This window comes from Leptonychotes weddellii, chromosome 5 (genome assembly GCF_054177405.1).
Source record: "Leptonychotes weddellii isolate Sample4059 chromosome 5, ASM5417740v2, whole genome shotgun sequence".
Taxonomy (NCBI): Eukaryota; Metazoa; Chordata; class Mammalia; order Carnivora; family Phocidae; genus Leptonychotes; species Leptonychotes weddellii.
The window spans coordinates 125,604,529-125,626,705 of record NC_138373.1 but is presented as its reverse complement, the minus strand read 5'-3'; the positions used below and the strand labels follow the sequence as shown (position 1 = coordinate 125,626,705).

The 22,177-nt window shown below is 41.9% G+C and overlaps 2 protein-coding genes across 2 annotated transcripts; both read left to right on the top strand.

The window, feature by feature from the left end:
* The first annotated feature begins 9,426 nt into the window (after positions 1–9,426).
* MYF6 (myogenic factor 6) lies at positions 9,427–13,574 on the top strand. The gene is made up of 3 exons (XM_006734947.3): positions 9,427–10,072; positions 10,364–10,454; positions 10,673–13,574. Exons 1-3 carry the CDS (start codon positions 9,554–9,556, stop codon positions 10,789–10,791), a joined length of 729 nt encoding a protein of 242 aa, XP_006735010.2. The 5' UTR covers positions 9,427–9,553; the 3' UTR covers positions 10,792–13,574.
* A 3,831-nt stretch (positions 13,575–17,405) lies between these two features.
* Positions 17,406–21,855, top strand: MYF5 (myogenic factor 5). Its single transcript, XM_006734948.3, has 3 exons — positions 17,406–19,386; positions 20,080–20,155; positions 20,573–21,855. The coding sequence occupies exons 1-3, from the start codon at positions 18,886–18,888 to the stop codon at positions 20,761–20,763; spliced, it is 768 nt and encodes a 255-aa protein (XP_006735011.1). The 5' UTR covers positions 17,406–18,885; the 3' UTR covers positions 20,764–21,855.
* Positions 21,856–22,177: the final 322 nt, after the last annotated feature.

The following is a 22,177-nucleotide window of genomic DNA, read 5'->3' as shown; positions in this document are numbered from 1 at the left end:
AGTGGCAAACTGCACGAATGGACTCGGGGACATCCTGGAGGGCGCCGGGGTTATACTGTCCTCTGGAAACAGACAGAATGTTCAACAAAAAGCCGTATCAGAAGAGTTGGTAAAACCTTAAGTCGCCGCAACAGCTGAGCCAAGAGAATGGTTCTATTGAAAGGAAATTAATGAACAAGTGTCAAAATGGCCAGTTGGTGTCAATTCCTAGAGGATTTGGAAGTGAGAAGTGGAGTTGAAGAAACCATGTTAATAGAGCCCTTGTTTGTATGAAAAGAACATCGAACTTTACCAAATATCCATCATAGGAGTCATGCTTGTCACAGTCCGCATTAGTCTGCATTGAGTAGAAAAGAATGTATTACGGGCTATGTGGGCGTCTTATTTTTTTGATCTCCGGCAGCATATGATCGTCTGTTTTCTTGGAAACAAATTTAGAAAGAAATTCTACCCTCAGCGATGTAATTCTTGGACCAAAATGTGTCCATTATTTTAGAGAGGAAAAAAAAAAGACTCTTTCAAGCCCAAACTGTTATTTCTAAGTGAGTTTTAAAATATTTGGAACTAATATATTTTAAGTTTTAGCTTTTTTCTGGAGCAACCCCACTCAAAACTCAATTTTCTCTGTTCTGTCAATAAATGAATAGTAATAAAAAACATTTTTTCCTGATTACTAAATCTGACTAAAAGCATAATTAATAAATAGAAAATTTGAAGTATGTTCCCTCTCTATTTTAGGAGGACATTATGTTAAGAAGACTTCTTAATAAGGCTTTCTTTATAAATGGCTTATGTGAAATAATCTCTTAAACCTCAATGTAATTCACATTAATAAACCAAATGTACCAAAACAAACACTATGAAGGCAAATATATAGATCTTTCTAAGTTTAATATAAAATTTTGCACAGAATAAAGGCTTATTAAGGAAGAGGTAGAAAAAGAGAATGAGAATAAAGGGAAATTTAAAAAACATTTAATGTGGGAGTTTATGGGAACTCTGAAGTTTTTAATATTTCTGTAAATCTCAGTGTTAATTAAAAAAAATTTGAAAGGATATATTTATCCTTTATTTAAAATATATAATAAATATGAAACAGAAGTGGTAAAATAAACTTGGATGTATTGCTAAATAGTTAATCATATCAATGTTTGTAACTTATTTAAGAAGTATGGTAGTGATAGATTCTCTGCGGCAGGTACCCAAACCACATGTGGATATAGGATTTGGTGTGGGACTGTACATAGATAAAACAGCAACTTCCAAAAAGAAGCAAAGAGCAAGGAATGGACAGAGGCAAATAGAAATGAGATGGTACTATTAAACTTTTAAGTTAGTAAGTTAGGTAAACAATGAAAAGTCATGAAGCAACAGCTGTTCTAGTTGAAAGCACATACATAGTTATTGTGAAAGCAGATGTAATAGACATTTGCTACTGTTTCAGAATATTCAATCTTACCATAGAGTATAAGAGGAGAAAGAAGAAGAATAGATGAAATTAAATATAAAAGCAAATGGCGTGGAAAACAAATTAGACATGGATCAAGTAGGGGTAGCCTGTGTGTGTCAACATAGGAAGGGATGGTGGGCCAGTTAAGCATCAATAACCAAATGTGCCTGAGACATCAAGTATTCAGGAGGCCCTACATTGAGCATTTCTTCGGGGAATCCAGTTTGGCCCACACGGATTAAAGCCGTGGTTGCTCAGCAGATTATAGGTGAGCTGTAGCTTCTGACTAGGTCCAAAGAGGATCCATGTGTTAGTTCCAGGCACCTTCCATTTGTTGCAATCTCTCGCTCTCTCTCAATTATAGTCTTTGTCACTACCGTAAGTGGGCAGACAGAAGGAGAAGAAAGGCAGGACATAGCACAGTGTAATTCAGGACTTGAAGAGTGTGGTCTTTCCACCCTACTTTTACCCCATCCTGAGTGTGCAAAATGACTTCATCTTTTTCCCTGTGCTTCTTACTGTATATTTTTGAATAATGAAAGAGACATTGGGTTTTGAGCATTTTAACTCGAGCATCAGGTATATGACCTCAGCAACAGGCTGCCTGTACATGGCTGTGTACATGGAAAAGACAATTGCATCATTATTTCCCAATGCGACAGAACACAGATCCAAATCTCAGCCATCAGCTATCACACTGCCTCTTTTGGCCACTCTACTAGAAAATAAGGAAGTTACCCTGCGGGCTGCCAAATAAACACTCAAAGGTCCTCTAAGTTAGTTTGCCCCTAGATTTTTTTTTTTTTTTTTTTCCCTCTGAGGACTATTCTTCTATTGGTCACTCTAAGGAGGTTCAGAATAAGAACTTCTTTTTGATTATATCAATCACCAGTTTAAGAGCCAGGATTGGTTTATAAGCATGTGATCTTGAGCAAGTAGATGAATTTCTCTTTGTGTTCTCCCTCTTTAAAATGAAGTAATTATATAACATGCTTAGTAAAATATTGAGAAGATATAATGAGATCATTCATTTAAAGCAGTTCAACATGGGGCCTGCCACTTTTTTTTCCCCAGAGTTGAATAATGGCTATGACTTTACAAAATAAAATGTAAAGCTACACTCTACTTTTAGAGTAGGGTCTACACTCTCAAAGTACAACTTCTTGATCATTATATTGTCAAACAGTATAAATCTCATGGCAGTTTATACTTAAATATAAGAAAAGGAAAAATTAATTTACATGGCTTAATAAAACACATATACTTTTACTGTAAAATTCCATAGCAAAGTCTTTTCCAATCACAACATCTAGCCTAGATCATGAAATCAAGGAAGACAAAACTTAACATACTTTTTATGTAACTAGTGACACATCGACCATGTCTTTTTCTGTGCTGTAAAAGCTCCAGATAATATACAATTTAAACACATTCTAACGTTTGGGGTGCTTATATCACTATCCTAAAGACTAACATGTATTATCAGGAGGCAAAAATGTCTGAGCTTCTCAAAAAGTATGAAATGTGTGTGTATGTCTGATTAAACAACTTTTTTTTTCTAAACCGGTAGAAAAACTTTCTGGAATAAATGTGTTTGTACAGTGGTGACTATTTGTCATGGGAGGTTCTGACATTGGCATTAAAGCACCAACTATTTTGGACAATATGTCATAACCAGCCAGTTGGAGGACAGTAACAAAATACTTGGCTAACCATTCTACACTAGAGACATCTGTTTAGCTTAGCAAAGCTAGTAACACCAGACCCTACTAGAACTTGGATCATCTAAATTGCACAATTCATTTAGTCTTTAAAAGATGTAAACAACACCGAAAAATTACTCCATGTCTCTTAGACATTTTAAACAGGTTAGTTGTACGTAGTGTCATGAAAAAGGTCCTGTAATATTTTAAGTACAAAAGGTAACATATACGTAATATTGTATTAGATTTATATTTTTAAAATAATGTAATACCTTTACATTATGCAATATTACACTATATGAAATTTTTGGATGTATAGAAAACAAAAAAAGCACAGTGTGATTTATGAAGGTGATATGTAGTTGGATGATTTTTTTTCTTTTCTTCAATCAAAAGTTAAATAATATAATACTGATTTGTATTGAGTTTTACTATGTGCCAGACACTGTATATTAAGTGTTTCATTGACATTGTTTTAATCTTTAAAACAACCTTAAATAAGGTGATATTATTTCGACTTTATGGACTAGTTAGTTGAGACATAGAAAAGTTATATAATTTGCCCAAGGTCGAATATTAGCAAGTGGCAGACCTGGGGCTTAGAACTTGAATCTAAAGGCAAACCCTGTATTTCTAATCACTGTATATTTCCTAAAGAAAAAAAAGTCTACTTTATATATCCTGTACTTTGTTGCCTCATTTATGGATAGATATTTGTAGGCATCTATTGTCTTTTTCTGGGATGTATGGTGACCAACTCATTCTGATTTGCATGGGATTTTCCCAGTTTTAGTGCTGAAAGTCAGGGCCCCTGTGTTCCCATCCTAAGCAAACCTACACGAGTCGGTGACCCAGCTGGTGACCCACCAGGAAGCATTATTTAACCTGGAAAGATTCTAATGGTTCCTGAATCTTGCTCCCAAATTCATAAATCTCAATGAAAAATAATGGCGGGTACAAACTTATGAAGAAAACTTCGTTTTTGTAAACACCAAGGAATGAGTGTTTCGCAGGTGGAGGAACATTCATTGTCTTTTTCCCTGGAAATTATGGCCTAGAAAATAAGAAATGAGCAGTAAGCTCTTACAGTATCTTTTGCAGTCAGTGCATGAACTGAACACAAGTTTTGTGGAAGTTGTGTTCTATTCCCAAACGGAGGGGCATCAGGGCCGGCTGAAAGCAGAGAGCACACAATATATTTATTAAAAGATCTGAAGAGCAGCCTGTCTGGTCCCTCTTTGGCTTGGCTTATACCCATGCCTTAGCTGTTTTAAAAAGGCAGCTAGCTCCCTAGGAGGCCTCAAAACCAGATCCTCCCCAGCCCAGATCCCGCCTCATTTCCCTGCATCGCCTCTCACTGCCGCTCCCTCTGGAGACTGCGCAGGACCTGCCTTTAAAATCCTCCCTGTTCCTCTGCGTGGTCCGTGCCCCTCCCCCGCGTTCTCTCAAGTGACTCGAATGTTCTGTCAGTCTAAGTGCAAAACTATTTTTACCACAGTGTTGGGGAATCTCTGGGCACAAACTGTCTGCAGATTAGGTAAATTACAGGTGCTGGGGCTTATGTTACTCATCGAGCTACCACAAGTTTAAAGCATTAATCTGCCTCTTCTGAATTTTCCCTTTTGGTCAGCGGACCTTTCCTTCGCGCTCTATTCTCTTGGCTCTATTCTCTAGGCCTCTCAGGGGCCTTGCTAGTTGACTCTTCTTCCACAGGCAGGCTGGACCAAGTTCCGTTCATCCTGTGTCTCTCCTTTCCCGCCCCCCTTTCTTCTGTCATTTTTTCTCTCTTCTTTCTCTTTTCACGGCTGCTTCTGTCTGGCTCTCAGTCCTACTTTCTCAGCTATAACTGAAACGGCTTTCTTTGAACCCAGCTATGCAACAATATAGCCAAATTCCTTAGATATGACCCACACAAATCACCAGTTTCTGACAAACTGACACCTGTGACCGTTTCTTCCTTGAACTTCCTCCTCCTGTGACCAGCATCCCAACCCACAGGTTTGCTAAAAATCTTCAGCATGCTCCCTGGAAATACCAACCCCACATTCAGGGACTTCCATCCCCAAACCACCCTTTCTCAAGCTTCCAGTTCATGATAGACTGGTCATTATATGCTAGCTTCGAACCACACTCTTTCCTCCAAGGTTCCTAGTTCCGTTACTCATTTGTGTGATTTTTTTAAATTAGCATCTGTCCCCCAGGAAACTGGAGATTTGTGGAGGGCATAAATACATGAAACATTGTTACTGGAGTCACTAGGTTCAATATTTTCACTTCCACTATACCATTAACATCAATCGATCCTTAAATTCCTCTTAAATATCTGTCTCACCAAATCTAGGTATTTCCATTAATTCACTCCAGTGATTTCAATCAGAGGCCTTATGAACTGAGTAGGGGAAGGGGGGAAAATAACATTTGTTGAGTGCGTATTCCTTATCATGGACTCAACAATTAATTATTTCATTTTAGGCGAAGGACATGCCCGTGATGGATGTGTTACATATGCCAGTTGATCTCTTATAAAACTGAGGCTCAGAATATATAATTAAGAATGGCTAGAGGGGCGCCTGGGTAGCTCAGTCAGAAGTCACCTGCCTTCGGCTCAGGTTCTGATACCAGGGTCCTGGGATGGAGCCCTGCTCAGTGGGGAGTCTGCTTCTCCCTCACCCTCTGCCGCTACCCGCCCCATCCCCAGCTCGTGCTCTCTCTCTCAAATAAATAAATAAAATCTTAAACAAACAAAAAAAGATTTAAAAAGAATGGCTAGAACTTGGATTCTGTCTCACACCAAAGTTGTTTTTCTACTGCTTACATCACCTTCCCAAAGGCTCATAGCTGCAAACCACCATTGACTGAGTAGCGATAATCCTTTCCCTCCCACTCCTTTTCACAGAGAAGAACTGGATATAGTCAAGCTTTTGTGGAGATGATGGGAAGAAAATGCATTTGCAAATAACTAAGCATGAAGTAAGAATAACAAGGCGGTAAACTGTTTGAAAACTCTCAATTTTATCTCTAACCTAGTTTCAGATTTTGTTATGAATGAACTCTAGGCCCCTGAAGTGAATAATTGATCCTTAATATTATTATTCTCTCATTGCTAATAATTCATCCATAATTTTTAAAAATGCACTTGCACTATTTAAAGTTTGGAGGATTTCGGTTTACACAAACCTGTTTGGACCACTTGTCGAGGTCTGTGTCTCCCAAGTTCTGCTGAGAAATAATGCAATTACAGGCATCTCATATTCTGTAAACAGTCTGAGTTCCAAGAGTTCACCAGTTAGTTGTTTGGAATCACTGCGTATTTTCCCATTACCTAATCTAGTAATGGGTGGTTATTTCCCAAGCTGGCATTTCCTTTTCCTCTCCTCCCACCTGCACCCCCAGGCCCCAAAACAACAACGAAAGAAGGGAAAGTATATTTCAACCAAGGTGAACAACACTAAATTTTATTGGCCTGAGTTCTAGAGAATGTTGGGAAAGGGGTTTTATAATTTAATAAGGAACAACAATTCTGTAGTAAAGTTTAAATTCACACAAAGAAATGCCACCCCTGTCTGGGAGGTTAATGTTGATCAGTACCTCAAAGCTTTTTCTACTTTCTAGAATCTTTTCTTTCTACACTTTTAACTCGCTGTTTCTCCAGTGACAACACTTGAATGAGGGAAAAATAAAAAGGAATGTGCTCATTTTCACATTCTTTAGCAGGCTCATGATGTGTAGACTCTCCAGCATCTATCTGATACCTCTTAAAATCAATAATGAGTCTAAGAATGGTACCACCTTAATGTTACTTCTATTATTCAAGCAACAAAATTCCTTAGAAGTACTATTCTTTTTATCTAATTTTTTGCCTACACCTAATTTCATTAGTGAAAGTACTTTTATAGAATATGCAACATTTCTGAAGTGATTACACAATTTTAAAAAATTAATCTTCATCACTACCTTTGAGTGTATGACATCTTTTGTCACTCTATCATAAGGATAAAAAAAGTGAGAATTTGAGATATTAGAGTTGATGGAGTCTTCACAAGCTAAAATGACTGTAACCTAAGCCTTCCATATCCCAAATTGAGGGCTATTTCTCACATTTTTAATCTCTTCATTTTCACTCACCCTTCTAGATTCAAACTCCATGAGAAAAAGGATCATTTTTTACTGTTTTATCTTTATCCCCAAGGATAAGGCACTTAGTAGGTACCCCCAAAATCATGAATAAAAAAATTTCAGTTATTGTTATCTTAATTACCTTAGCAATAATGTGATATACTTTTACTGGTTAAAAATGACTTTTCAAATTGTCTACACATTATAAGATGCATCATGCAGTGTGGTTAAGAGCAAAGGATAATTTTCCATAATGGATGTTAGAGTATACCCTGAGTTGTTGGGGCCTCCAATCTGCTGTCTTAACTGCTGATATTAGCAACCAGCCCTGACAAAAATAGGAGAAAATGTCACAAAAGAGGTAATGGCTTTGTATTATTCTTCCCTGTGTTTCCTACTTTTCCAAAAACATAAAAATGGTTCTCAAACTTGATAGGAAATTATTCAGCTGCACAATAACAAAAACATAAAAACAGCCCAAAATGTCAGAACATAACACCCAAAACCTTGTCTCAGTAAGAAAAGGCTATGAAGAATTATCTTCTGGAATGAGTGACTTGACTCAAAAATGTAGCTAGTTCCTACATTGACCATTGGTCCCTTATACTGTCTTCACTGTATTCATCTAAAAAATGAAATCATAGTGAACACAGCCTATAATTATCCCTACTTGGGGGTAGAATAGGAAGACCTTATGTTTCCATCTACTTTTTCAGGCACTGACTATAGAGGCCAAAACCAAGGTTGACTGTCATCACAAAGGCCATTTATAAGTGAAGGGTGTCCTTCCAGAGCTCTGGGAGGGAAAAGGAAAGGAAAGAAAAGAGAAAGGAAAAAGAAAAGAATGCAATAATAAAAGAGGGGGGAAAAAAACCCTTCTCCAACAGCGATGCTTTATTTCCTTCATACGAAATGGTCTTAGCCCTATACATAGCCTTATGCTTTAAGTGCTAACTAATGTTCATCAAGCAGCTGATATAAGGCTACGTGCTTTACATGCATGACACCATTTGAGTCAACCCTCGATAAAATTCTATAAGACAACCGCTTGTACCTTGGAACAATCCAGAGCTAGTGCTTGTCTATGTACACATAAATAGAAATTAACTTAGCTAGGACTTGAAGGGAGTTCTTTCGAATCTAGAGACGCTGTCCTTCATGGTTATATTGTACTGCATTCCTGACCACCATGCTGTGTGTTGGACGATGGCGGGCGGCAATTAAAATTTGTATTCCTTGCTTATGCCTTGGTTGCCTCCTTTCTCACCTGAATCCTATGAAACAAGTTTTTTTTGGAGTCAATGTATATCAAGAATGCGAACAAACAAGCCATGAGCACACTGTGCAGAGTAGGAGCCAAAACGGAGGGACCTTGGGGGGTGTGTGCAGAGAATTTTGAAATATCAAGTAGCTACAGTGTGAGTCTTGTTTCCACTAAAACTGTTTTTAAAGAGAAGTGATTCCATGTATTGCAACCCCATGCTCTGCCCCACCCCTTACCTCATTGGTATGACTGCTCCACCATGGAGGGGTACAGAATTCAGATCTTGATTGCCACCTCCCCAAAAAAAAGATAGCCAAGGAAGGAATCTGAGCGCCCTCCAGCCACCCCTCCAGCTCCCAAATCATCTTACAGCCTTAGTAAAAGAGAGGAAAGAGATTTACCTGCTGCTATTGAGGCTGAAGCCTGAAAGTCATGTATAACCTTTGAAGGACTGTAATGGTTTTAATCACAGGAATAGCATCTTTTTGACAGGCGGGACAGAGAAAAGAGCTGAACCACCCTGCAAATATTAACCAGGCTATTTTGGAGCAATGGCTATTGCCTCTGAAATCTTTCATCATGGGTCTATACTTAGAATTCAGATGAGCCTGGGGGAGGGGAATGGAGCAGTGTAAATCCCCAGTTGTTTTGACGTTGTCCGGTAAACAGGTTAGCATTTAAACTGTCATAAATGGAAGCATTCGGTGCTTTATTTATATTGTAGGATTCTCTCAGAGTTATTTGTTTTAACCTGTTCTGCATACAGATTGTCCCATTGTCCTGGAGGTGACACTTCTCAGTTTTCTTTCAAACTAGCTATTCTGGAGAGCACTGTCTGTGATCACATTGGGAGACTGATGCTCCATGACAGCTAAAAGTTGGATTGAGTTTCAGGAGCTACTATATATAAAGCTGGGGCGACTTATGTCACCGCACTAATTAAATGCCATCTGGGTGGTTCCTCTGGGTTTTTGAGCCCATCACCCAGTTCAGACCAAGTCAGAGTCCAAGGAGGAGAACATGATGATGGACCTTTTTGAAACTGGCTCCTATTTCTTCTACTTGGACGGGGAAAATGTTACTCTGCAGCCATTAGAAGTGGCAGAGGGCTCTCCTTTGTACCCAGGGAGTGATGGTACCTTGTCCCCCTGCCAGGACCAAATGCCCCCGGAAGCTGGCAGCGACAGCAGCGGAGAGGAGCACGTCCTGGCGCCCCCAGGCCTGCAGCCCCCCCACTGCCCCGGCCAATGTCTGATCTGGGCTTGCAAGACCTGCAAGAGAAAATCTGCCCCCACTGACCGGCGGAAAGCTGCCACTCTGCGCGAGCGGAGGCGCCTAAAGAAAATCAACGAGGCCTTCGAGGCACTGAAGCGGCGGACTGTGGCCAACCCCAACCAGAGGCTGCCCAAGGTGGAGATTCTGCGGAGCGCCATCAGCTACATTGAGCGGCTGCAGGACCTGCTCCATCAGCTGGATCAGCAGGAAAAAATGCAGGAGCAAGGGGTGGACCCCTTCAGCTACAGACCCAAGCAAGAGAATGTAAGCCCAGATGCTGCAGGGGCAGGGGAATGCTCCGGCTGATTAGACGCTTTCCTTGGGGCCTTAACCTCCAGCTGCTCCGTCTCCCTTCCCCTTCCCCTTCCTCGCCCGCCCCTCCCGCCCCCTCTCCAGTGAACCCCCAGTGACCCGTGAACTCGGGGTGCCTGCAGTAGGCAGGAAATTCGTCCCCGGCCTGAGGAAGTAGGGGAGACACCTCCACAGAGCCTCCCCACTCCCTGCCCGGAACCGATGTTTCTTTCCTAATCTTCTGCGGCCTCGGTTTTTCTCCAGCTTGAGGGTGCGGATTTCCTGCGCACCTGCAGCTCCCAGTGGCCAAGCGTTTCGGATCATTCCAGGGGGCTCGTGATAACTGCCAAGGAAGGTAAAGTAAAAGAAAGGGCACCGGGCTGTGCTGGAGAATATCCCGGGAAGGGGCCTGGGGTGAAAGGGTAGAAAGGGCTCGGAGCGACGGCGGGGACGAGCGCGCGGGGACAGGGGTCCTCCCGCGCTGCCTAAGCGGCCTGGCGCGGGGCCCGCTCTGCCTCGTTCTTCCTTCCTCGGGGGTGCTACACTTGTGTGTTTTTCTTTTTCTGCGCTCAGGAGGGGCGAGCATCGATTCGTCAGCCTCGAGTAGCCTTCAATGCCTTTCTTCCATCGTGGACAGTATTTCCTCCGAGGAACGCAAACTGCCCTGCGGGGAAGAGGTGGTGGAGAAGTAACTCGCAGCCGGAGCTTGGGATGTTCTCCGCGCCGCGGGAGGACCCCCCCCCTCCTTCTCCTAATCCTGTAGCTTGGGTCACATTACATTAATATTTAGGAACCCAGGCCCAGGAGTTTATGAAAGGGAAGGAGACCTGTTCACAAGGAAACGTCTCAGAAACTGTTGCGCACGCTCAGATGAAAAAGCCTTTAGGCTTTGGGCTTTTACTTTTGGAACCGCGAGTGGCTTAGCTCTAGCAGCCTGACTTTGTATTTGTGTGGCTAGTTGTGTAACCTCTTACCTTTATTCCGGTGATCCTTTTGTGCCATGTTCAAAAGAAGTTCATTCCTGTCCGAAGCGAAGTGGGAACGTTGCATCGAAATGTTAGTGGTATTGAATGTATTTTTGTAAATATTCTTAGTACTTTCATTTTTTATGTAAACCCAAGAAATATATTTTAAATGTGGAGTGATGGATTGCATATAAAATGTGCGAGGATCCTGATATTGTAATATCAAAAAAAAAATAAGTTTCTTTATGAACCAAATTGGTCCCAATTTGATTCAACTGAAAAAAAAAATGTTTGGGAGCAGGTGCACATAAATAAAGAGGAGCCGTATTTTAACTTAGACGCCACACAAGCCCATTTGTTTGGGTGTGTTCTTAAAGGCTGACTGAAAGGGAAGAAAATGGGTTATTTTCCTGTGTCTGAATTAAACTGTTCACTTTTCTATCTCATACAGACCTCACACTTGTGGTTAAAAGTGAAGAATATCCAGGAGGAATCTGCCCTCTTCTCCTTTATCACCATCTTTTTTATGTTTTCAACTGTCCTATACCTGGAGCTCTGGGTGAGATTTACTTACCCAGAGTTAACAACTGAATTTTCAACCCAGTAAAATCTCATTGTTGCAAGAGATAGCCACACAAAAACTTGGATTTGCCTAAAAAGCTCTTCAGCTAATTTACCCCAAATTACTTTGCCTCTGACTTTCCAGGCCCGGCCCTTCACCAAGAAGCCTTCCTCTGGAGGACCCAGGGGCTGCACTGGCCTCCCAGCCAGGTCGCTGGCCCCTCCCTAGTTTTCTTGAACTAGACTGGTTAGAAGACTGGAATACCATCCAGGCCTCGTGTGGCTGGGGTTTGTTTTGCAAATAGAAAGATAAAAGAAGGGAACAATCTGTTTCTTGAGGTGGGGGAAAGCTTCAAGAGAGGGAAGGGTTAAATGGCTGAGGGCAAAAGACAACAACAACGCACATGAAACCTCTTAGCTGGACCAAATAGCAAAGCCCCCAGAGAGGCTTGAAGCCCCAGGAGCTCCTCACGGCCAGGATTTTACAACGTGTGCCAGGTTTGTTTATCCTGTAACTTCAGGAAGAAACGACCACCAAGAATCACAGTGGGAAGTGAAGCGGAGGAGAGGGCCAGCCATTTCTCTGGAATCGCTGTTTCTCACTTGCATTCTGTAAATGGCACCTTCACCCCCAACACCCCTCCCCACCCTTGACTTCTTCCTTCCTTTTCCCCACAGCTGGTCCTCAGTTTACAAATGTGAAAATCAAACCGAATCCAATATTTCCCAGCCCAACCTTGCTTCCTAACACTCCAGTCTGGACGTTCCTTTTGCACACCACAGAAGTTCCAGATACCACCGCAGACAGCGCCCCCTGCAGGCACGGAGCAGTATCGTGCCCCTTTTCTATCTCCAAGGGCCTCTTTCTGGGGGTGATAGTTACTCTGTCTTCTGAGCACCTGGATAATGCTCGTTTCTCCTAGAATGCTTATAAAGTGCAGAAAGGTTCACAGAGAAAACTGACATTGACATACAATCTCTCCCAGAGGTTTGAGAAAAGCAGGTGGGAGTGTTATGGCTGCAAACTGCTGAGTTGATGTGGGCGCTGCCTACTTAGATTGAACCCGGGTTGCTCCTGTGTAGCCTTGGGCTATCCCAGCTCCTCCCTTCTTCCCGTTTCCTCATTTATAAAATAATGGTGAGGACAATAACGGTGCTTAACTCGGGGGTGTGAAGATTTCGGTGAGATAAAACACATAAAAGCTTTAGCCAGAGCAGAGCACCGAACAAATACTCAATGTGGGCTCTCTGTATTTTTCATTAATAAATCTACATTGACCATCAAATGCTTCTCTTCCACCCAAAGCCACAGTTCCTTCAAATACTGTTGGCTGCCTGCGTTGCAGGCGCTACTTGGGAAAAGTATTGATAACAATGAAATCAGTAGCAATATGAATGACTCATTCTTAGCATTTTACATATGCACTCAGAATCCTACAACTACTGGTGTTGAGGGAAACTTGTTACTTCTTTTGAGAAAAGTTTCTTTGGTACGAAGAGTTTCTTGCATTTGTAAGCATAGGTCCAGGGCTTGGAGCCAGTAAATACCAGCGGCTTCAAGCCTGTTGGCTCAATCACCTGCACCCTAAAAGAGAAGCCTTGGCAAATAAGAAAGAACATTTATGGTCTAGAACAGTTGGGCTCTCTTTAGCAATTATTTTTCAAATGTTCTTTCTCAAGAGTGATTAGCTAGCGAACTCCAGATTAGGGCAGTAACTTAATTAAAGAAAAACTGTAGAGCATTTCAAATTATCCAGTCAGAACATGTATATGAATATGAATATGTCTGGGTGGTGTGTATATCCATTCATCATGCTTATTATGTATCTATGATTTTTTCTTGAGAATCAATATTTTCCCTAAAATGTTTGTCTATACATATATATTCTATATGTATACACATTACATATTATATATATAATATATATAATAAAATATAGGTATATATATGTGTGTGTGTGTGTGTCGCAGATTCATGCCACAACTGAAATCAAATCTCATAATTAACCAGGTGAATTCACTTACTTTATGATTGCATATATATTTATAATGAGATCTATGTTATAAACTATTTAGCAGCAGAATGCTTTTTATCAATTCATGGACTTTATTTGCTTGATGGATTTTATTCAGTCTTTGCAAACCAAATCTTCTCTCTCTCTCCTAGCTAGGTAACTTGAGAAATTGTTTGGAATAAGTTTGCCTATAGAGGTCTCTTTGTTAAATAGAGAAAATATTTCCCAAAGACTTCATGTGACCTCCACTGCTATAGTTGACATATTAGACTCTCCAGTGAAATCCTTGGTGTGTTTGCAATTAAAATGTTTTTATTTGATATTAATGATGATAATCTTTACTAAGGCCAAAGCCAAAACAAACAGGGCCATGCAAGCAGAAAATCAAGATATAATAACTTGGTAAAGATAAGCAATTTGGGATTTAAACTGAGCCTCTTTCCAGAGGTAGGCATAAAGTTATCAAATATTTAAAAAATAAGTTATTTTCCTTTTTTATATTACTATACAAATAATTTATGAAATGTCAAATGCCAGCTTTTTCAAACTAACTTTAATCATCACACCTGAATCATTGAATTCTGACCCTGAACATAATGGAAATTCACTTATGTCTAATGGGCATATATGTATATACGGGGGATGGGAACATGGTGCTGAAATTGTGTTCTCAACTACTGTTGAGACTGCCAGAGAAGTCTTGGGCTGCTAAACTGAACTCTATCCTTACTAAGACATTTTTGACACAAAGTTAGAATATAGCCGTTGGTGCTTTTCTCTTAGTAAGCAATGTTTTATATCATTTATTTGTCTCAAAATTCTCCTCCCAGAGCACCCTACCTAGAAAAAAATGTTTTAAAAATATTTAAGTTTAAACTTTGAATATCTCATTTCCAATCTAATGAATTAGTAAATTAGCAATAACATGGTACTTCCTCAAAGAGCCAAGCCATCAAGACATTTCTCCAACAGACCCCTCCAGTCACTCCCTTACTCTCAAAAGCAGGGTTACAAAAGATGACCCTCAGTCCTAGAGGTTTCATTCTGAAACAGAAATTTTTTGCAAGCCGAGTTCAGAGTCAGCTTGGCTTCTCAGTTCAGAATGGCTATGCCATGTGCTGAAACAAAGATAATGCTGCAAGAACTGGCTCCTTTCTCTACTCTCAAGGCTGCTCAAAATCCCTCCATAGGCCTTTGATCTCCCCTGGGAGCCTTCGAACGCAAGCAGAGGCCAATGTCTTCCTCAGCTGTCTTCTCCGCAAATTCTTCCAGCAGCTTTGACAGGTACTAATGTGTTTACTTAGGTGTGCCTGGTTCCCAGAGCTAATAGCAGTTTGAAATTGTTTAGCACATTGTGAAGTCATATATGATAAGCCAAAATCTCTAGAACAGCTCCCTTTGTCCAGGAGTTGATAAGGGTCTCAGAGAGAGGCAGAAGTGATTGAAATGGACTCATCTTTCTATGTATATTTGGTCTCTCCCACTGAGAGAAGCATAGAAAATTTGGAATAATGCAGAATTCCTAGGGTAGGCAAAATTTACTAGAAAAGGAAGCTCTGACCATCATTTCGCTGGTGGGCTCTGTCCATCAACACTAGGATTGTTGCCATAATACTTAAACTAAGATAGATTCTCAAAAAAAAAAAAAAAGGTTGGTGATTACTTAAAGGTCTATGCAGCTAAAACCTGCTGAGTCTAAACTGTAAGAAAATCAGACACGCATTTATTTTCCTTCAGAATGTTAAGGGAAAAAAATTTTTAATTATCTATATACTTCACGAGAACCTTGGGTGGCGTTCATTTATAACACCATGAATGGCTTAATTGTCTTCCCTTCATCTGCCTACTGTAAGGCTTTCCTAGTAGTTAATGTTGGAATGTCATTTCTACCAACGTGGTTGCATATTAAATATGTGGGAGTTTCCTCTCCACGTGAGAAATCCACTTCTCTGAAGAAAGAGTGGAACACTTACTGTATTTTTATTCTTTTCTCTGAGGAACAAAAGTCAGTCGAGTCTGATTTTAAGTAAGAGCACCCAAATAATCAGTAGATCTCTCTCTCTTTTTTTATGATTTTCAACTTTTTTCATACTGCTTTGTTCAATTTCCCCACTCAAAAAAAAAATTTATTTTTGTCTGTATCGCTCACCCAGTTTCTCCTCTTCTCTTACACAGTTTCCCCTCGGAAAAGAGCAGCAGAATCTCTCCTGAACTGGGGGACCCCAGCCATCTTTGAGGCACTGCTTCCTTTTCTCTTTGTATCCTGTCTCCCCTTTTTTGTGTATTTGTTTGGTTTTGTTCCCCTCCCCCCGCCCCGTTTTTCTCTCTCTCTCTCCCCCTTCTCGCCACTGACAGCGGTTTAAAAGTTTTGTCTCGTTTTTTACTTTGGTGTTTTGCGATCCTATTTTCAGCGCTTGAGTCCCAAGGGTCCTCAACCCCGGACCTTGTTTCCCCCCGCCAGCAAGTCCCATTAAGCCGCCGGGCGCTTGTGTTTTCGCGGCTTCTTTCGTTCCACTCGACCGCGGCACTCTGGTAAATTTGTTTTGAGATCACCTTACCAAAGACAGCCCTAACCTCTGAGAACTACCGTTACTGACAGAGCCTCCTGAGTGACAGCATCTTCCAGGCCCGGGCGCAGGGAAAGGCGTCGGGCACCCGGCTTTGGCGAGTGTCCGCTCCGCAGCGCTAAGCGCTGAGCCCGAATTGACCAAGAAGAAAAAATTCACCTCTAGGAGCGCAAGCTCTAAGGGACAGGATGCCCAGTTCCAATCCTGTGTGACCTGGGGCGAATTACCTACCCCTTGAGCTTCGGTTACCGTCTTTTAAAAATGGATATAATAAATAGTTCCCACAGAGTCGTCGAGAGCAGTAAATGAATGAACACAAGGAAGGAGTTGAGAACAGTGCTTGGCAAAGAGAAAAGTCTTACTCATTGTTTACTACAAATATCCCGCACTGAGGGATCGGGTACAGAGCTCATGAGGTGGCTGGTGTAAAGAAATCAGCTGAAAGGCGAGTATAACGTATCTTCCCCTTAAACTTTGAGGGGCAAGTTGATTTGTGCCCAAATCATAAATCTGCGCCTGTCGTGTGTACTGCATAGTCAGAGAAAGTGGGGGTATTGGTGCTGACCAGAACCTGTGTGACTTGGCTGAGAATTCCTGGGTGAGATTATCTCCCCACTATTGTATTTCAGAGGTAGCAATGTGTATGCATTCCAAAGTTTCCACCGGTGTGGATGGAGTCTTCCATTACACCTGGGTCCTTTAGGAACTTGACTCTTTTATCTAGTATAGCCCTTAGTACCCTATTCATTTCAAAGGCATCCACTTGTTAATAGTCCTAAATAAGGTGCAGATGGATTTCCCACTGGCCAGACAATTAAGCAGCCCATTGGTGTGAAAGGGAGCTTGATTTTCAAGGGGGTAGGGGCTGTGGTGGTGTCTTTGTCTTAGGGATGAATGAAGGTGGGAAAGGGGGCAGAGCCCTGCACCTAGCAGCTAACCTTAATGACTGACACTCTACCACCCCTGTTTTTCCGAACCTTCACTTTAGAGAGCGGATCTCATCCTGAAAAAGTTAGAACTTCTCTGATCCCTGCAGACTTGGGATCAGCCAGCCAGGGTTGCTTGAGGAAAATAATTTTAGAAATAAGTAATAGAAGGAAGCACCCCCCCCACCACCACCACCACCGAGCCACACCACTTACTGGGCTGGATGACTGAAGATGGTGATGAGAACACTCCCTCCTGTTTTAATCGGGCCACAAGCCCTGGTCCAAACCTCCGGACTACTTAAGTCTATGTACCTAGACCTTAAGTAATGGTTTTTCCTGTACATAAACAGCACCGTCCCCTCCCATCCCCATCCCAAGAGATCTGCAAGTGGGTTAAAGGTGGAGGAGCATTGGCAAAAGCAGATTAATAGATTCATTCTTACATAAATGGCAGCCTTCCCTTCTCTCCTTCTACCCACCAAAGTTCCAAAGACCCTGCTGTGATTGCTTTTCTGGAAGGCTTTTGTCACCAAAGTGTGTGAAGTTACTCGAGGTTTGAGTTGGAAATTTTACACGAGCCGAGAAGGATTGCTGTGCCGGCAGCTGGGATGCATCTGTAACGGTGTTAGTTTGCCTGAAAGCAGAAAATTAGCGACCCCAAAGCCGAGCTTGGCTGTTTAGTCTGTCGAAATGGCAGGGCGGAGCAGAAAGAGGGGAAAGGAAACTCGCCCCCGGAAAGAAAGGTTGCCGTATAAAACTCAGTTTCTTCGAATACAGATCGCAGAGGTGCAGGCGGTATGGATCTGTGGCTGGCTGGGGGTCTAGCAAAGGCCTGGTACAAAGGAGGAGGCGCTTGGTAAACATGTGCAGAAGGCGAAAGGAAGGGAGGACTGTTTGTGGTCACCTGGCCCTTGAGCCCACCTCCTGTTAGAGGAGCAGACATGTAAAGAGAACTCAGAGTGAGCCCTGTCTTGGAAAAAAGGAACCTCCCTGCCCACCCTCCAATAATACAGAGCCTATAAAGTGACGATCTGACCAGAACAAAATAGATTTTTAAATATCTAGATTCACTCCATGATTCAAAGTGTCACTTCAAAGTTTTTAGCAACCATTATTCAATCCACTGACTGAAAAAATTCCTGAGATAATTGAAGCTCATGTAGACGAGAAACAAACACCAAAAAACAAGGTAATTCCTCGTGCCCAAGATTGGGAAGGCAGGTCGGCTTTTGGTATTAGCTTATAGTAGGGAGTTTTATTTATTAATATTTGTTATGTATGAGCAATTCCAAAAAGTTGGATGGACTTTGTTCCTTTGTCTCTACCACTCTTTAAGTGATCCCTTGGTTTAGGTACTCTAGAGAGTGCAAGTGAACGGGTTGGGGAATGATTCCCCCCGCCCCAGCAGAAATGCAGTAAAACCATTAGCGTCCAAAGGGGCTGTAAACAGCACATTTTCTCTAGAGGGAAGGCGGAGGTTTGCCCAGACAGCCCCTGCGGGGGTTGTGGTGGGATATGCTAATAGTGCCTGGCCACTGGGGCCGGCCTCCCTCCCCCAAGAATATATAAAGAGCCCCAACCCTAGCACACCCGACCCAGGCCGCCAGGCTTTTGCCCTTGTTAATTACCGGAGAAACCGACCAGGGAGCTCCGCCCCGGGATTTGCTGGCCCGCAGCGGCGCCAGGCTCCGGTCTCTCCCCTGTATCTCTCGCTGCTGTCCAGGTGCCCCACTTCCTTCACCGCAAAGAATGGAAATGATGGACGGCTGCCAGTTCTCGCCTTCTGAGTACTTCTATGAGGGCTCCTGCATCCCGTCCCCCGAGGGCGAGTTCGGGGATGAGTTTGAGCCCAGAGGGGCTGCCTTCGGGGCGCACAAACCAGAGCTGCAAGGCTCAGACGAGGACGAGCACGTGCGAGCACCTACAGGCCACCACCAGGCTGGCCACTGTCTCATGTGGGCTTGCAAAGCATGCAAAAGAAAGTCTACCACCATGGATCGGCGGAAGGCGGCCACCATGCGGGAGAGGAGACGCCTGAAGAAGGTCAACCAGGCTTTCGAGACGCTCAAGAGGTGCACCACGACCAACCCCAACCAGAGGCTGCCCAAGGTGGAGATCCTCAGGAATGCCATCCGCTACATTGAGAGCCTGCAGGAGCTGCTGAGGGAGCAGGTGGAGAACTACTATAGGCTGCCAGGACAGAGCTGCTCTGAGCCCACCAGCCCCACCTCCAACTGCTCCGACGGCATGGTAAGAGAGAGCTGGTCCCCCTGATCTTTTCCAAAACTTCTTACATCTCATTTAAACCAGGTGTGGCAACCAAATATTCAATGGTTATTGGTGGATAGTCGGGGGGGGGTGGCTAGAAGAGAGGTGCCATGTGTAGAAAGATGCCAGGAAACAGCTGTTGAACAGGATTTTAGTTTGACTTCTTCCCAGGTTCCAGGTGAACATTGTAGGCGAGGGCCATCCTATGAGGCAGGTGGCTGCAAATGATCAATAACATGTTTTCTCCACATGGCCCCTGTCCTTGCTCTGCTGAGGCCTGGCTGGAAAGAGATGTTGATGCATTCTTTTCAGAGGGCGTTTGTTCCATCGCTGCCAGGTTTTAATGTGTTTTTGCCCTGGGAAAGTATTCTCTCACTGAATTAGTGTGGCTTCCTTCTACTCCAATCCATTTTGCATGGTTAACCCAACGCACATTGCTGCTGAATTCCACCCCCGCCCTCTTTCCTGTGCCGCTGCTCTCCTCTTCTTCAAGCACAGAGATTGACCTCAGTGCCCTTACAATTCGGTGAGGGCCAACCCTTCCTAAATCGGGGCAATGAAGGTGATTGAGAGTGGTCAGTATATGGAGCCATTGGTCAAGCACAGCTGCACCGTAGGTCGGAGCATCTTTTACCAAGACCTGAAAACAAACCTCCTTTGTGTCTTGTATTATAGCCGGAATGTAACAGTCCTGTCTGGTCCAGAAAGAGCAGCAGCTTTGACAGCATCTACTGCCCAGATGTACCAAATGGTAAGAACTGATGACTTCAGAGGAGTTTAAAAATCAGTTCAACTTCGCAGTTCAGCCTGTCAAAGCAGAGTCTGCTTTTCCAGGTCGTACTGGGGAAGGGAATAGAAGGGAGGATTCTTATGGGGAGGTTTTGGTGCAGCAAAATATACACACATCTTTTGTTCAAAATCCCCCTAACAGAGACACACATATGCACTGTTGCTCAAAATTTTAGTAGGGGGACTTCTCCACTCCCTACGTTCACCTCCATGAATTGCTAGATATTTGTTGCAAATTTCTGCATCAGGCTTTCTCTGACCACCTGACCCCTGGGTGTCAAAGTTGCTGACCTGTGGTTTAAGAGGCCACATAAACAAGTCTCTCTATTTGGGATTTTTTTTTTTTTTTTTTTTAATGATTTTCTCCTTGTGTTCTTAGTATATGCCACAGATAAAAGCTCCTTATCCAGCTTGGATTGTTTATCCAGCATAGTGGATCGAATCACCAACGCAGAGCAACCTGGATTGCCTCTCCAGGACCCGGCCTCTCTCTCCCCAGTTGCCAGCACGGATTCACAGCCTGCAACTCCAGGGGCCTCTAATTCCAGGCTCATCTATCATGTGCTATGAACTGAAAATCTAGTCTAGATGAGTTCGACGAGGAGGGCCTATTACACAGGAGGAAGGAAGCCCCAAAAGTTCAAAAGCAAGACAACTTGTATATAAAGATTTCTTTTCAGTTGTAAATTTGTAAATATTATCTTGCCACTTTATACGAAAGTGTATTTAACTAAAAAGTTACCTTTGCAATTATACTTTCTTTTCTCCTTCTCCTCCTCCTGCTCTTCCTCCCCCTTCTTCTTTACCTTCTTATTCACTTTAGATATATAGTTCCAATAATATTCTTTGTGATAGGGGGCAATTCATTGAAGGTAGCTTGTTGCAATGCTTAACTTATATTTTTTTTATAAATATTGCTTATCAAAATATTATGTCTGATGTTAGATCTTTATTTTTTTCTTTAAAACATTAGAACAGCTGGAAATCAGTTACAGGAAACTTAAATATATTTAACTTTTGTTTTTCTATTAACGCTTTGGTGATATTCTGTTCAGTAAACACATAACCATACTGCCTAATGGTATATATTTTGATCTTATAAGGAATGCATCTTTTTAATGTAAGCACAAAATAGTACTTTGTGGATAATTTCAAGATATAAGAAATTTTGGAAATTCCACCATAAATAAAATTGTGTAGATGAAGAAATATTTTGGTTCATGTTTTTTAAAAAGAACACCCTTAACAGAATTAGCGGTCACTGGCACGAAATTTTTAACATGGGGCTGAAAATAACAAAAGAGTTGGCTTTGTGGATACATTTGAATGCTTACCATCTCACGGACACATTTTAGGTCCTGTTGATGTCACAAATGAAGAGAACATTTCTATTTTAATCAGCTTTGAAGGGAGCCTGCTAAATACAATTTTTCCCTTCTTTTAGTACTGTGCCCAATAATGTCAAATTATATGTGTGTGGAAGGGAAGGAGAAGTTATTCAGGACAAGACTACATGTTTCAATGAAAAGAATGTACAACCTTACATCATTTTAATACCTACAGGACATTAGAAATCATAAGTTAGAGAATATTTACTTTACTTGCCTGAAAATATCTTGATACATTAATATGTTAATATTGTCAATAAAATATTTAAAAGTACTGAGCTGATTTTTTTTTGTATTGCTAAAGTGCTGGAATAAGAAAACTTACACAAACTATATATAGTGAAGTGAAACAGATTGCAATTGCCTTCCTTCTTTTCACAGCCTTTTTGATTTTATTAATCATATTGTGTGTGTGTGTGTGTGTGTGTGTGTGTGTATGATGGACATGCATTTTTTATTGTTCATCACTTTAAATCCCCTTTAGCAAGAATTGAGATAAAACATAGAACAATTAAGTAGAAAATAGGTTTAGGTGGTCATTGAGATAATTCTCACAAGTTTACCATTGAGACACAAGATAAAAAGGAAATATTCTC